This window comes from Scleropages formosus, chromosome 7 (genome assembly GCF_900964775.1).
Source record: "Scleropages formosus chromosome 7, fSclFor1.1, whole genome shotgun sequence".
NCBI lineage: Eukaryota > Metazoa > Chordata > Actinopteri > Osteoglossiformes > Osteoglossidae > Scleropages > Scleropages formosus.
The window spans coordinates 32,897,070-32,911,998 of record NC_041812.1 but is presented as its reverse complement, the minus strand read 5'-3'; the positions used below and the strand labels follow the sequence as shown (position 1 = coordinate 32,911,998).

The 14,929-nt window shown below is 41.4% G+C and overlaps 1 protein-coding gene across 1 annotated transcript; it reads right to left on the bottom strand.

Moving 5' to 3' along the window:
- Window positions 1–24: 24 nt before the first annotated feature.
- polg (polymerase (DNA directed), gamma) lies at window positions 25–10,863 on the bottom strand. The gene is made up of 22 exons (XM_018765097.2): window positions 10,089–10,863; window positions 9,523–9,718; window positions 9,242–9,409; window positions 8,932–9,078; window positions 8,759–8,838; window positions 8,473–8,655; window positions 8,252–8,394; window positions 7,964–8,087; window positions 7,642–7,863; window positions 7,346–7,463; window positions 7,187–7,258; window positions 6,994–7,110; window positions 6,743–6,903; window positions 6,613–6,666; window positions 3,501–3,618; window positions 3,246–3,381; window positions 2,630–2,876; window positions 2,392–2,526; window positions 2,115–2,283; window positions 1,738–1,946; window positions 267–427; window positions 25–102 (listed from the first exon to the last, which is right to left on the bottom strand). The coding sequence occupies exons 1-22, from the start codon at window positions 10,676–10,678 to the stop codon at window positions 38–40; spliced, it is 3,615 nt and encodes a 1,204-aa protein (XP_018620613.1). The 5' UTR covers window positions 10,679–10,863; the 3' UTR covers window positions 25–37.
- Between the last annotated feature and the right edge of the window lie 4,066 nt (window positions 10,864–14,929).

Below are 14,929 nucleotides of genomic sequence, written 5' to 3'. Positions count from 1 at the left end.
TTGGAAAGGCAGCATCGATGATATTGCCATGAATCTGCTACTTTCCTTTGGTCAAGGAGCCTTTGGTCAGCTTAATGAGCTGGTAAATATCCAGGGCTTTACCTGCACAAAGGTTAAATGGTTTAAAGGTTGTAAACAAATAAATGTTAATTTCCACTTGTTAAAGAATCAAAGTTATGCATGACAAGTTCAGTATTCATTCCTTGAATCATATATACAGCCATAGAATGTTTCAAACTGTGTACATGCAGTAGCTGAGTTTGCACCTGGGGCAAGGCCATATCGCCGGTGCACGCCAGTAGGGTTAGAGGGGGTGCAGCACTCCATGGTGACCTCCTTCCGCAGACACTGGTCAATGTCTACAGCACTGAAGAAGGCTATAGACTGTGGCAGGTCCTGCATGCCTAGTTTGTAGGCAAACATACATCTAAAACATATAACGCAAACACCAGTGTTAATCAGGTTTCCCTTACCATTTCTTAAATTTATTTAGCAGATACTTTTCTCCAAAGCAGCTTCCAATGAACACTAGTGTTATCAGCCCACACCTTATTCACCCAAGGTGACTTACAATGGGTCACTACATCAGTAGAATACACTAGCTCTATCACTCACACACTATAGGTGAACCTGAACAGCATGTCTTTGGACTGTGAGAGGAAACCCACTCAGACACAGGGAGAACATGCAAGCTCCGCACCGACTGAGTGGAGATTGAACCCATATCCTCTCGCAGCACTACTCACTGTGCCACCATTTCTTTAACATTAGAGTTCCTTGGAAGTCACTTTGGAGAAAAGTGTCTGCTGAACGAATAAATGTAAGCAGTCAGTCAATTATACTGTACTCAGCTTAAGATTTCAGTGTGATGACATCTACTGAGCTGGATTCTCCTCAAAGTATGTCCTGTGTAAGGTACTGGTTGCCCTGACAATTTGTCTCTTCAAATGTTCCACGTATCTACAACGTATGTGTTGTGAAACTTCCACTGTATACAGTGCGGCTTGAAAGTATGTGAACCCTATAGGGATAGTCATTATTGTATAAAACAAACAAAATTAAATTGATGTACACAGATGATTCTACTTACCTCCTTTAACCAGTGTAACATGGGGTTCACTTATTTTTGCACCTACACTACTGTGTCTACTACACACATTTCAATTCAATTTATTTTTATAGAGCGCTCTTCTAAAGCAACATACAGAACAGTCATTACATACCTATTATCTCAAATGAGAAAGACTGCTCAACCATGTCATGGTAAAACTAAGGAACACATGAGGTTCACATACTTTCAAGCAGTAATGTAAATGCATGATAGTTTCATGTCACATTCCATGGTTTGAGTCTTGGGTTCTATTTCCATTTACTGAGATTCTTGTGAATTGAATTGAATAGCAGACAGTCTTGCTAAGGCTGAGATAATACTCAGGCAGTAATGCAAATATGTGCTTGGAGAAGACTACAAAACCGATCAACACTCAGTAGAACAGAGGCCTAATCTAACAATCTTCAACTGTGTGTCTTCCACCACAAAAATGGTTACAGCACACATGCATGTGACGTGTATTACATTATACTTATAACACCTTGTCAGTCTCAGGCACTTTTATCCAGGTTGAAGCAAAACATTTTCTTTATTATCAGAAATCAATTGTTTGTAACAAAGGCACAGACATAAACACAAGTGATCCTTGACCATGTGGGTATCTGGGCAATGGAGGGAACACTGACCGTGTCAGAAGGTTGGTGATCTGGAGTGCGAGAGCTGCACGGTAGCGGTCTTCACTATTCACCAAGTAGCGCACTTCATCATGGATGCTGATGCAGAAGCGTCCATCTATGTCATATTCCTCCAGCAGCCACCGCATAGCCACCAGCATCAGGTGAAGATAATCTACCGCAGAGCTCTGTACCACCCAGTTGACCCGGCTGGTGATGAACTGAAACATTGTCATCCTAACTTTATTAACATGTTCACATGCAGTGGCTTTTTTAATGGAGTTTTATTAATGAAGTGTGCTAAATCTTCCTTATTTCCCAGCTGGGACGAACAGGACCGAGAGTAAGCCAAATCTTCCTCCCCAGAACAAATCTCGCCTCTAACTCACCTCATCTTTTACAGCTTCTGGCTCCAATGCCCGGCTGATGCGACAGCCCAACACTGGGGTACACGGCTCCGCAGAGTGTGCAATGCTCTCCAGTTTGTTGAACATCTCTGATTCAGTACCCCCTGTCCACAGCCGTTGTCCCTTGACATCCCACATTCTCTTTGCAGAACTATGGAGAAAATTTTATCAAGAATAAATAATATCAGCAGGAGCATCCTATATCAAACTTCTGTAAGGCTGCAGTGCTTTGTGTATGGCCTGGGCTGAGCAAACGAACCTCTGTGATGCTACCCTCTGGATCCTGCGTAGCTCCTGGAGTGACACTAATCCATCTTTATCCCTTGCCACCTGCAGTTGCAGTTGCAGTTGCAGCTCCTTTACCAGCCACTCACCTTCCTCTGACAGCCTGTACCTAAGCAATACAGAGAGACAATAGCCATAAGCTAATCTGAGAACTCACTCCTACTAAACCAGTTTGGACTCACAAGCAAAGCTCCAGCTATGAGGGACAGTACCTGTGCAGCCCCTTAGTGACAGCATACATGTGTTTTGCCTTGGCAGCAGCCTCGGTTTGGCTGAGTCGATGGTTGAACTGCATAAGCAGGCGCTCTGCAAAGGACCGGCCAGCACCGTAGATGCGCCCATAGTTCAAGACCTTGGCATGTTCACGACTGATGCCCACAGCTTCAGCAGTACGGCTGTGCAGGTCAGTTCCTTGACTCTTCTTACCCTGAAGAGTCATCCAGCCAAAAGCTGTGCAGCCTGTCGATAAGAGTAATCTGCTTCTTCAGTCACTGACATTCAGCTACATTACACTTATTAATTCAGCTGATGCTTTTCTCCAAAGCGACTTACGGTGTTATGGTTTCAAGTATCTACCCATTTATGCAGCTAGGTAATTTTACAGGAGCAATTTCAAGATAAGTACCATGCTCAAGGGTACTACAGCCTGCGGTGAAGCTCAAACCTGTGAGTCCAAAGGCAGCAGCTCTAACCACTACATTACCGGCTGTCCCGGTACAGTTATAGCCACTGCTTATCAAAGCTTAACTGCAACACGAGTTATTTTTAACAAAATACATTTTATGCAAACTATTTATTTGTATCAGAAGTTATCTAGTGTATGACTACCATGCATGCCAGCAAATTGGGCATCCCCAAGGATGGCAGCAATCCACAGTTCCTGGGAGTCCACATCTGCCCCCACCAGGTGATAGCCTGGAGGCGTCTGCACCATGGCCTTCAGCTCACTTCCCACGCGGTCATGCTGCCAAGGACACCATTATTATATCATGATTATAGGCATTTAAAGGTACTGGTATCACACTTCAAAGCCCACCATCACAGTATCAACAGAGGGATGTACAGGAATTTGCTGCCACTTACCCTGGCATTGCTAGCAGTCAGCCAGGTGGGTTCCACAGCCCTACGGGTTACAGTGCCTGCTGTGATGACCTGGGGCAAAATGGCACCATACTGACCCTCCTCATCAAAATCTGTGCGTCTGACAAAGGAAACAAGTCACCATTAAAAGTTCAGTTTCTACTCCAGATAAGACATTCTCTTGACAGCCGTAACTTACTTTCCTAATTACACTGAATCCTCAACTTACAAACAATGGAACAGAAGCCCATCTGTAACTTATCTCACAAATCCAACCACTACAGTGCTGTGAAAGAGTATTTCATCCATCCTGATTTATTCTGTTTTTATGTATATCTTATATTAAACAGTTTTAGATCTTCAAACGAAACAACATAAAACAAAGGCAACCTGAGTAAACACAGAATACAGTTTGGAATTTTTAGTTTTTGTTGAAGCAAAAAGAGTTATCCAACACCTATCACCCATGTGAAAAACTAATTGCCCCCTTAAACTTAAAATATGGTTGTGCCAACTTTAGCAGCAATAACTGCAACAAAACCCTTCTGATAACCGGAAATCAGTCTTTCACAGCGCTGTGGTAGAATTTTGGCCCACTCTTTTTTTGCAGAACTGCTTTAGTTCAGCCACATTGGAGGGTTTTTGAGTATGAACTGCACGTTTAAGGTCCTGCCACAGCATCTCAATTGGGTTCAAGTAAGGACTTTAATTTTGCTTTTTTGAGCCATTCAGAGGTGGACCACCATGCTTGACCATAGGTATGATGTTCTTTTTGTGGAATTTGGTGTTTGGTTTATGCCAGATGTAACGGGATCCATCTTCCAAACAGTTCCACTTTCAACTCATCAGTCCACAGAACATTCTCCCAAAAGGTTTGAGGATCATCAAGGTGTGTTTTAGCAAAATTCAGACAAGCCTTAATGTTCTTCTGGGTTAGCAGTGGTTTTCACCTTGCCACTCTTCCATGGATGCCATTTTTGCCAAGTGTCTTTCTGATAGTGGAGTCATGACAGTGACCTTTACTTGTTGCAAGAGAAGCCTGTAGTTCCTTCTATGTTGTCCTTGGCTCTTTTGTGACTTCCTGGATGAGTCGTCGCTGTGCTCTTGGTGGAATTTTGGAAGGTCGGCTATTTCTGGGAAGGTTCACTACTGTGCCGTGTTTTTCCATTTGGAGATAATGGCTCTCACTGTGGTTATTTGGAGTCCCAAAGCCTTTGAAATAGCTACGTAATCCTTCCCAGACTGCTGTATTTCAATCACCTTCTTTCTCATTGTTTCTGGAATTTTTTTCAACTTTGGCACAACGTGTGTTACTGGGTAAGACCTTTTACCAACTTCATGCTGTTGGAAAAAGTTTCTGTTTAAGTGTTGATTTGATTGAACAGGGCTGGCAGTAATCAGGCCTGGTTGCATCTAGTCCAGCTGAACCCCATTATTGGCTTTTTTGATATTTATTAATGCAGTTTCATAGATTTGGGGAAATCTACTATGGGGGCAAGTAAATTTTCACACAGGTCCAGTTGATATTGGAAAACTTTTTTGCTTCAACAAACAACATTATCATTTAATAAACTGTATTCTGTGTTTACTCATGTTGCCTTTGTGTTAGATTTTACTTTAATTTCTGAAACAATTTAGTATGATATACACAAAAACAGAGAAAATCACGATGGGGCAAATACTTTTTCACAGAACTGTACATCACAACTAATAAAAGCTTAATTCAAATGTCCTTCCATACAAACATCTGATGGTCTAGGTTCTGCTAAAACTTCAGATAAAGCTATAATAAAATTTTGTTTTAAGACTTTGTTCCAATTTCCTCAAATGCTCATCCCATGCAAGGTTGGTGCATTTCAGAGCATATCCTGAAAACACGGTGGATAAGGTGGCAATCTGTTGCAGAACTTTTATTATTTATTAACTTGAAACTCAAAATTGTCTGCTTCAAAATCGGCGAAAGTGAAAAATATAATTTCTACAATTGCCTATTCAGTGCCAACTAATTTGTCACATAAGCATGTAAAACATGTTATCTAACCATATTTGATTTGTTTTATTATCTATACAATCAATACAATCACTAAAAACATAGTGATAAAGCAGGTTCTGTAAAAACCTGGGTATGTTCTTTAGGCGCCTGGGGTAACAGTGTAACATTAAGTTGTCTGAACGCCAATGGTTTGAATGGGTACCAAAAGAAATGAGCAAAGGTAAGACTTTTGGTGCAACTGTGATTTACTATATACATAAGTGAGAAGTGGGCCAGTGAAAAAGTATTTATATTGCATATTACAAATCCAAAGACACATGGGGAAAGGAACCCGAGTGGTGTCAAAGGAATGAACAAATCAAAACCAAACAAATGTAACTAAAGTAGTACAGACTAAATCAAAAGTTTGCTCTCTAAGATTAACTTTTATTAAATTTGAAAAACACTGAAATTAAAACTAATTTAAAATAAATTTAAATATACTATCTCTGCAAACTCCTGTTGAATGCTTGCTGCTAGCCACAATCCTGTGTGTTATTCATCATCACCACCTTACTTACCAGCATTAAGCAAAACCAGACAAAAGCCGTAAAAACTGTTGTAAACACAGTGGAAGCCAGCTGCACTAATCCAGTCCAACATTTATACTCTGAGTGTTTAGTCTCACAGTGGTGCAGCAGGAAATGTTAATGCCTCACACTTCCTGGGCTGCTTCATTGGCTATATGTTCAAATCCAGCTCAGGGTGTGTGGAGTTTCCATGTTCTGCCCATGCATCAAACCCAAAGACATGCACAGAAGGAGGAAATGGCAAGCTACTTTTGCACTCTCCCTTATCAAGAAAACCATATGGCTGGTCTCCATAACTTGAATTAGACTGAACTATATTTACCGCTTTCCCCTGGGTGCATTTAACTGCCAACAACAACTGTATTTGCACTGCATATTTTTGCAAATAACGTTAAGAAAAAACTATTCAAAATAATTGTATCTTCAAAAACTCATTACCGAAACACTGTAATACAAATATCCATGTTATAGACAACCAACAAGAAAATGCAAAGTAAAATCAATGGCAAAACATTTATAAATACATTTAGGCAGCTTAAAACAAGAGCCTTACCTCTTCACAGCAGAAGGCAGCTCCGCCTTTCTTAGCCACACCACTTTCTGGGAGCTGTTATAAGAAAAAAGAAGCTTAGATCAGACTAGCCTTCACATTTTACCATTTTCTAGAACAGAGAAACAATTACCTAATCCTCTTCTGTGCGTTCCTCCAGAACGAGATCATCTTGTTGATCTCCAGAGCTCGGGCAGCACTGCTGCCCCCTCGACCGGCCTGCAGGGTGCCATCTTCCATCTTGGATAAAAAGTCCTTGGCAAATGGGCTACCCACATTGTTTTCATTTCCATCCTGCCAACCAAACCCAGCTTTTGGTAGTCACGTTTCACCCTATTAATGAATATCATATACGATGCATTTCATCAGTGAGCACCAACTCACCTTATGCGGAAGTTTGAAAAACCAGCATCCAGGAATGTTGACATCATTGTATGGTCCATTGCCATGGTGATAGGGACACAGGCTCTCAGTTAACAGAGAATCTGCAGCATGTGTTTTCTAAAGAAAGTATTACAAAAAGGTTAATAAAACAGGCTTATCTGCTTTGGTAGGACTCAGAGAAGAAACCTTGTACCTCAATCCTTCTGCTCTTCGAAGTTCTGGCTCCACTTTCCTCCTCTTCCTCCAGAAGACTCAGTTCCTCCACCTACATGTAACAGTGGGAAACACATACTCTGCATCTCATCAATGTGCGTTATTGGTGCGCTGTGCACGTGTTCGTAAAGATTCTTACTGTCTGCCACACTCCGTTGTCAGTCAACATCAGGTCCTCAGAGATAGGGCTGTCCATGTGTTGCCTCTGCTCCTTTCCATTGCGCTCACAATAGTCTCTGTACAGCTCCTCAATGGCTCTACAAATTACCAGAGTATCAATGACTATCAAAACTGTTTTGTAGCTTTCTCATTTCCTCTCGACATCCATATTAATGTATCCTCTTACACTACCCCTTATCTTTGTAATCATGCAGCTTTCTCATATCCTTCCAGTCCCCGTGTTTATGTAGCCACCTTCTCTAAATCCTTGCGCACCTGTGAGGACACACTGGCTCCTCGCTATCCTCCACAGTTTCCAGGTTATCTTTCCTCCCAGGAACCAGGTAGCCCCAACCGTGCTCTTCAGTGTGGTGCAGAGGGAAGCCATCCCATGTCAGCCCCATCAGCTTCGGGGTGACCCGCATTTGTAGGCTGATCAGATTGGGTCCAGGAGACCAGGCATCCTCTGACATCTTCATGCAGAGCTTGCGATACCACCTGAGGTGAAAGAGGTAGACAGTCTAAGCACATGTCTGTATGGGCAATTCCAAGGAGTTCCACAGGGGGACCTGAAGTGCTGCCCAAGGACACAACTTACCCAGGGTGCCCAGGGAGGTGTTGCCTCCTCTTGGGAAGGAGATTCGCAGTCTCCTTCAGCTTCTCCAGCAGCAATCCTTCAGGACAGGGGCCAGCCTCCTCCTCTTCTGTAGGAGGCCCTGGATCTAATATCAGAAAACACCTACATGGAAATCTTGGCTGCCTAATCTTACTAAACTAGCGTAACTCCCAACAATACGACAATCACAGAAAATACAAGCACAGATGTCTCACTAGCTCTGAGATCAACTTGCTTAACCGTCCAAAAATGTTAATCTGAAGACCTGACCTTCCTCCCAGTCCCTCTTGGCACTGCTGGGAATAGTGAATGACTCTGATTTGGCTTCTTTCTTCTTTCTTGACACAGTCTTCTTCAGCTTAAATTCTTTAACATCCCACTCAAGGTCCCAAAGCCAGGGATCTTCTTTATACCTACAAGAATAATCAACACATACAAATACAACATAAAACATCTGTTACCCAAGACCCATCTCTGAAACATTTTCTGACCTCTGATCTTGCAACAGTTGACAGGCATCATTTGCCAAGTTCATGAGAGATTTCTTCATCTCTCGCTCCAGCTCCTCAAACATGCCCTGGGCATCCTCCAAGTACCGCCCCCAGTTCTGATTGACAGGCAGGTAGCACACTCCCATCTCCAGCATCCCAGCAAATGACACTGGGTGTGGGCACCTGAATTACAGAAGAAGGTAGCAGATGAGGCTGTGGTGGTACCAGGGACCAACTGGAAGGAAAAAAAAAAAAAAAAAACACAAAACATCTTACTTCACCTTACCTTTCCATGAAGATGGGCAGCTGCTTTGTGAATACCTGGTGTGTGGCCAACACATCTGATGCACAATATTTCATTAAGGTCTGGCAAGGCAAGGAACACATCAGCAACTTGGTAGCACAGGCCAGAATGCTTCTGATTTATGAATGGATAAATGGTCATTTGGGAGTGCTCACCTGGAAGTTGTCCCTAACATCAGCCATGCTGCCTTTAACAAAGACTTCTCTAGCCTCTTTCTCCAGAGGCTCCCCACCAACATAGAGTGCATGGACATCTGCCAGGTTATTAATGCTGCTGATATTGACCCAGTCCCATGAACCTATCTTCTCACACAGACATAAAGGCATATTACAAATTATCTAGAAGGCCCAACAAAATTTAATTGTTCTGTTTTCCTAAACTACACATCATGCATAATCACCTTTGCCCATTGTAGACTTTTAATACATATGCTTAAAATTCTTCAGTGATTACAAGCAGACTAACCATAGATCCTTCCCTGCGTTTGCCAGTCTTTTTTATGTGTTCTTTAACCTCATGTAGACCACGCCTCTTTCCGTGCTTGCTGGCCATCCAGAGGGTGCGCTGGAACCCTGTGAGTCCAGAGATGGCCATGTGCATGCTCATGGTGTCCAGGAAACGCATTCTTGATCCCTACATCCAGAAAACATATCACTCATTAAACCAAGAGTGTGCAAAAATGACAATTTCCATCAAATAAGTGGAAAGGGAAACAACACAGTCAAAGCTACATTATGCACGTTCACCTTCAGAAGGTACTGCTCTTTGATGTGTGCACGGTCAAAGCTGACATTGTGTCCCACCACCAGTCTCTCTTGCCAAACATTTTTGGCCGGATGGCTGCAGTTGCACGTTGTCTCCAGTGGGATGAGGTCAGAAAGAGTTAGCTGGCTGGACCAAGTGTATCGCTCTTCTATCAGTCTTCTGCTGCACCATGAGTACCTTAGAAATCCCAAGCACGCAACATGCATTCATGTGACCAGAACTGAACACCTCCTACAAACCACAATTTACCAACAAATGCTCATCTGAACTTGAAGATAAACACATTTTGAAAATTTTTGTGCACTGTTCATCTAAACGTTTTTAAGTCACTGCTCAGTAGGTGCATACATGCAAGCTTGGAAGGTATAAGCTTAGCAATATTGCAGCCAACGGTCATTTACATATTTTATCCATATTTATATGTTCTCTATAGTTTGATTCAAGTAAAGTAACAAATAAGGCACTCTGCCAAATCTTGCTTGTGAAATTTACTCTAGAAAATAACAAAAGACTGATCTGTGACCCATGCCCAAACTACTGCTCTCACCAGGCTGTAGGGGAAACAGCAACAGCTAGCGTTGGACACTGTCCATCAGACATGCATACTTCTACATCAACCACCAGTGCCTTCTCCTCTGGGAAGTCCACACTATGGTATTCTCCATTAGGACCATAGCGGGTCCAGCCCACCTTCCAAGTCCACTCTTCAGGCAGCTGAGGCAAGCGAGCTTGGAGGAGCAGATTGGCTGTTTCCAGGTAAGGCAAGCTCTGTTTCTGAGCAAGAACACTGAAATGTTCATCAATGTTGCTGCCATACATGAGAGGTAGGCGCAGCTCTACATCAGGCAGCAGGTCTGTCTTTCTGCCCCAAAGCTGGTGCTTCTTGAGGTGCTGTATGCTGCGCTCCACATCTTCCTGTTGGTACTCTGGCACTGATTCACAAAATATCTGCTCATGTAAGTTCTTGGACAGCATCTGAATGTTCAGTGGGTTCAGTCTTGTCTGGGAGGACCGTCCAGTCTTAGGTTTTGAAGAAGAACATGTCTCCCTCCTGCATGCAGAGCCCCATCGTGACCTGCTGGTGATGGAGGCCAAGATCCTGCATAGACCTGGCTGCCTCAAAAGGAGAAGCTGCATCCTCACCTAACTGTAACTTCACACACCATGCAGTTTTTTTTTACTGGCTGATTTATATCATGTTGAAAACCAGATGGTGGGCATTTTTCATAACAACACATACATCCACGTACGCTACCAATTTAAATTAAACACAGCTTAGTGTTTCAGGCATTAGTTTGAATGAAAGAAACTGTTCTTATGAATAAAAACAAAAAGAACTTTTTTTAGCTCCAACTGACAGTCACTTGCCTGGTCAGCAGTGTCCGGTTTTGTAATGCAAATTCTGCAAGCTGCTGGTTAACGTGACTAGCATAAAGCGTAAATCTCACCCTGAAAGTTACTTTAGGAGCTGAACATTTATCCGGTGTAAACGTAAAAATAGTTCCTGATAATGTTCCACTTCCTCCTGTATATCTGCAATCCCAATAGTCTTAGTCTGTGACTGGAGTGAGTGCATCTTTACACGTTAAGAAATCTCAGCGAACATAATGCTGCGGATGTGGACTTGTTTCATATAGATTTAAATCGTGCTTATTTGGCACTTTTGATGGAATAAGGCCAATTCGACAAGCTGCAAAGTTAAGCGTTGCAATCGCGCTTACAATTTCTTCTCGACACTGTTCCTACGGATTCGACCACGCGAAGCCCGCATTGTGACCCGTCGCTCTGGCGTCCTCTTCACGAGTCACGTGACACCGCCAAACAGCGGTCAATTGTGCGTCACAGCGACAACCGCTGGTACGGAAGTTCTATGGCAGCCTGCTTTTCGGGAACCTTTAAAAGTTTTTCTGTCTGTTCCTTAACAGCATTTAAACACTCACCTCTGGAGGATTTAGGACTGTAAATTACATTATCAATTTGTGCTATTAAAAACGTGCTTCCGTGAGTCACTTATTCGTATTCCATGGACATGTATATACTTCAGATTCTTGGAGACCCCTGTGAGCTGGCAGAAAAAAAAGGACAGCCAAATGACGTCGTGCGATCTTGGTTAAATTCTCTTGCATGCTTTAGGAAATTACTTACCTTAAATTCCTCTAGTAAGAATACACTGCTGTATAAACAGGTGAATCGCTGTAGAAAAACGTTGCCTTGGATGAAGATATGAGCGACATACATTTTAAATAAATATAATAAAAAAACACATATTACAGCGTGCTTCCGTTTCTGTGCGCTTTCAATATCCTGCCGCTAGAGGGTAGTGTTGATTTGCAGTTACCTTAAACAGAATGGGGCTCAGGCACCGCATACTGATGATATTTGGTTCTTTTTGTTGTAGCTCAGTCCATTGGCGTCCATGTGGACACGTGCAGAGCACGTTGGCAGAGACATCTCAGAGTGATGTGTTCTCCACCTGTGCCCTTAGCCTGTACAAAGGTGCGTCCATCCTCCTTGTAACTGAGTCGTATATGATACTGCGACTTAACGATAGCTCTCTATGGATCACATTAATCGACAGGAAAATAATGTTTGGCTAATTATGCAGTTAGCCAATTAAAACACAAATTTAGAGTCGCAATGAATTACTCCGTTTGAGAAAAACATGTTCTTTTCTTAAATTGCGTTTTCTGATAATATAGACGAATTGCTCAACAAACAAACCCGAATACGGTCCCCCCTTCTCTCTGAAATTATTAGCAATTTGGCAAGAATGCTTTGTATTTTATCACTTTGCTTATATAGGTTATAAACTGACCTCGATAAACAAGAGAAAAAATATACATTTTAGGAATAAACTTTACATTAATCGAATTGTGTAATTACATTTTTTTAATGTGGTTAATATACGTGTTTTAGTATGTGATATTAATTTTTATTTTGACAAAATAGCAATATTCTCTAATTAAACCAACATAACTGCTTTTCCAGTGAGCACACTTGTTTGTTTTGCTATATTTCAATATGCTTATTAAATTACAGCGTTCTTGAAATGAATGTGTAGGTAGACCAGTACCGGGTAAATCGGGTTGTATGTTTTTTGCATCATTTTATAATTATTCATCATAACGTGCAAAAGTATATTCCATACATTTCATATTTTTCATACGATGCAATTTCCATAATAATCCTTAGCGGTGGGGTTTAGAATTCGGAAGCTAATGAAATGTATAAGCATTATTTTTAGAAGACAAAAGAAAAGGTAATAAACTCATTTAGCCGCGCTTTACTGTCTTTAACTGAAAGCGCTATTTTTCTTAGTGTATCACAAATGATATAGATTCCGTGCACCATTAAGTTCTAAACACTGAAAGAACTAAAGTATTAATCGAAATGTTACACATAACTCATGATTACTGTATATATAATTTTACATAAATAGCCAGTAACAGCGTTACCGGTGTAATGCTGTTGAGGCTGAGGACACTTGGCATTAATTTATTATGCAAAAAAACTCAGAAAACACTTGTGATAATATTTAAAACACGATTACCGAAAATTATTCAAAATTTTCACAGATTTTACATTTTTAATGGATTTTTAAAAATTACTTTTAAGTTGCATGAATATGATTTATCGGTGTATGACAAAGCAAAATACTGTAAGATCCTTTTTTCATTATAGCAAGATCTGCAGCAGGCCTCACTGACCATAAAGCAACCCACAAATATTAATAACAGAATAATTAATTACTTTTTTAATTAACAAGCACTATGATCTCATACTATGTACTCTGATCGCACTGTCCTAACCTTATGTTAGCCTGCAATCATACTGGAGGCCACTATATGCGCAGCAAAATATATACAGTTGACATTACTTCATTTAGCTGGCGCTGTTCTCCAAAGCGACTTACAGCGTTAAGCCACCTGCAATTACTTACATATTTCTACATCTGGGTAATCTCTGGAGCAATTTAGGGTGAGTACCTTGCTCAAGGGTACGACATCTGAAGGTGGGATTTGAACCTGCGACCTTGGGTCCAAAGGCAGTGCGTTAAACCACTGTGCTACCAGTCGAAATGAAGCTGTGTTGTTTAATTGTTTCTTTCAGCGAAATTACCGTGTTTCGAAGACTCAAGACGGTTTTCCTCTTGTTCAGACAAAAATTGGTGAAGGATTTGGGTGGCGCTCTGCCTCTTAAATCCCTCATTTTATGTCCCCTTGAAAATTACATTAATGAGTCATTAATATTAAATGAGTGCTGTCCAGTGCATATAGTTATCTATGTATCTGTAATATGGAAGTGAAGTTAAAAAGGGAAAGAAAAACTCAAGTGCTGGGCTGGAGGTCAGTAATGTCTAAGCAAGCTGCACATTTTCCACATAATTGCTGATTATTGGGCTGTGGTAATCTCTCAAATTTACTTTGTGATGTATAAAACCAAACTGCACAGTTCAGTCGAAGGAACCTCTATTGAGCTTTGCACCGCATCACAATAATAAAGTAACATTTTTCTAATTTTTCTAACTCTAATCTTATGAGTTAACCTTTACTACAGGCTGCACAGGCAAAGAAATATTTATTGGTATTACATAAAGTGCAGTTAATAAACGATTTATTGATAAGACTAGTGACGGTTTATCGCGACAACATTGTTTTGAAAACAGTTAAAGGACCCCATGTAGTGTGATGGTAAAGACATTTCAAATATGACATAGTAATGATTAAATGTTAGTTTCACTCATGAAGAGCATCTTCTGTCGATGTTGATAATAGTTCAATTGGTTATAACAATCCAATAATAGGCTTGTAATATGTGCCACAAAGAATACACAAGCAGTTAGTTTAACCTAACTAACCTCTTCCGAACTGAGGCTGGACTGTTCAGGGGAGACGAGTATTTAATGTACATTTAACAAAGGAGAAGGGGCAGATGTCAAGAACCTGGCTGATCTTTATGATCCCCTGCGCTGTCCCGCTGGCCCTCGGGGGGCTCTGCAAAGTGGCCCCGAGGGACAACCTCAGTAATAATAATCAATAAGCTCCTCAGCACCCACGAGCTGAAAATGTATTCCTCCATTCTGATACACCGTGATGTAGGCAATATACAAATTAATCCCTAACTCACTCACGCAATTTTATAGATAAATGTTCTTAGCAGTGTAGTGTGTGCAGATACACAGTAACTACTGCTGGCAGCAGGTCGTCGTACATTAGAAGGAGCCGGACCCTGCTGTCGTACCCTTGAGCCAGGTACTGACCGTGAAAAGGTACCCAGCTTTACTAAAGTGTCACTAATTCTAAGATGTTAAACACTACACGTCGCTTAGGAGAAAACGCGTCTGCTAAATGAATAAATAATAAGAAACGCAAAACTGAAATTACAATA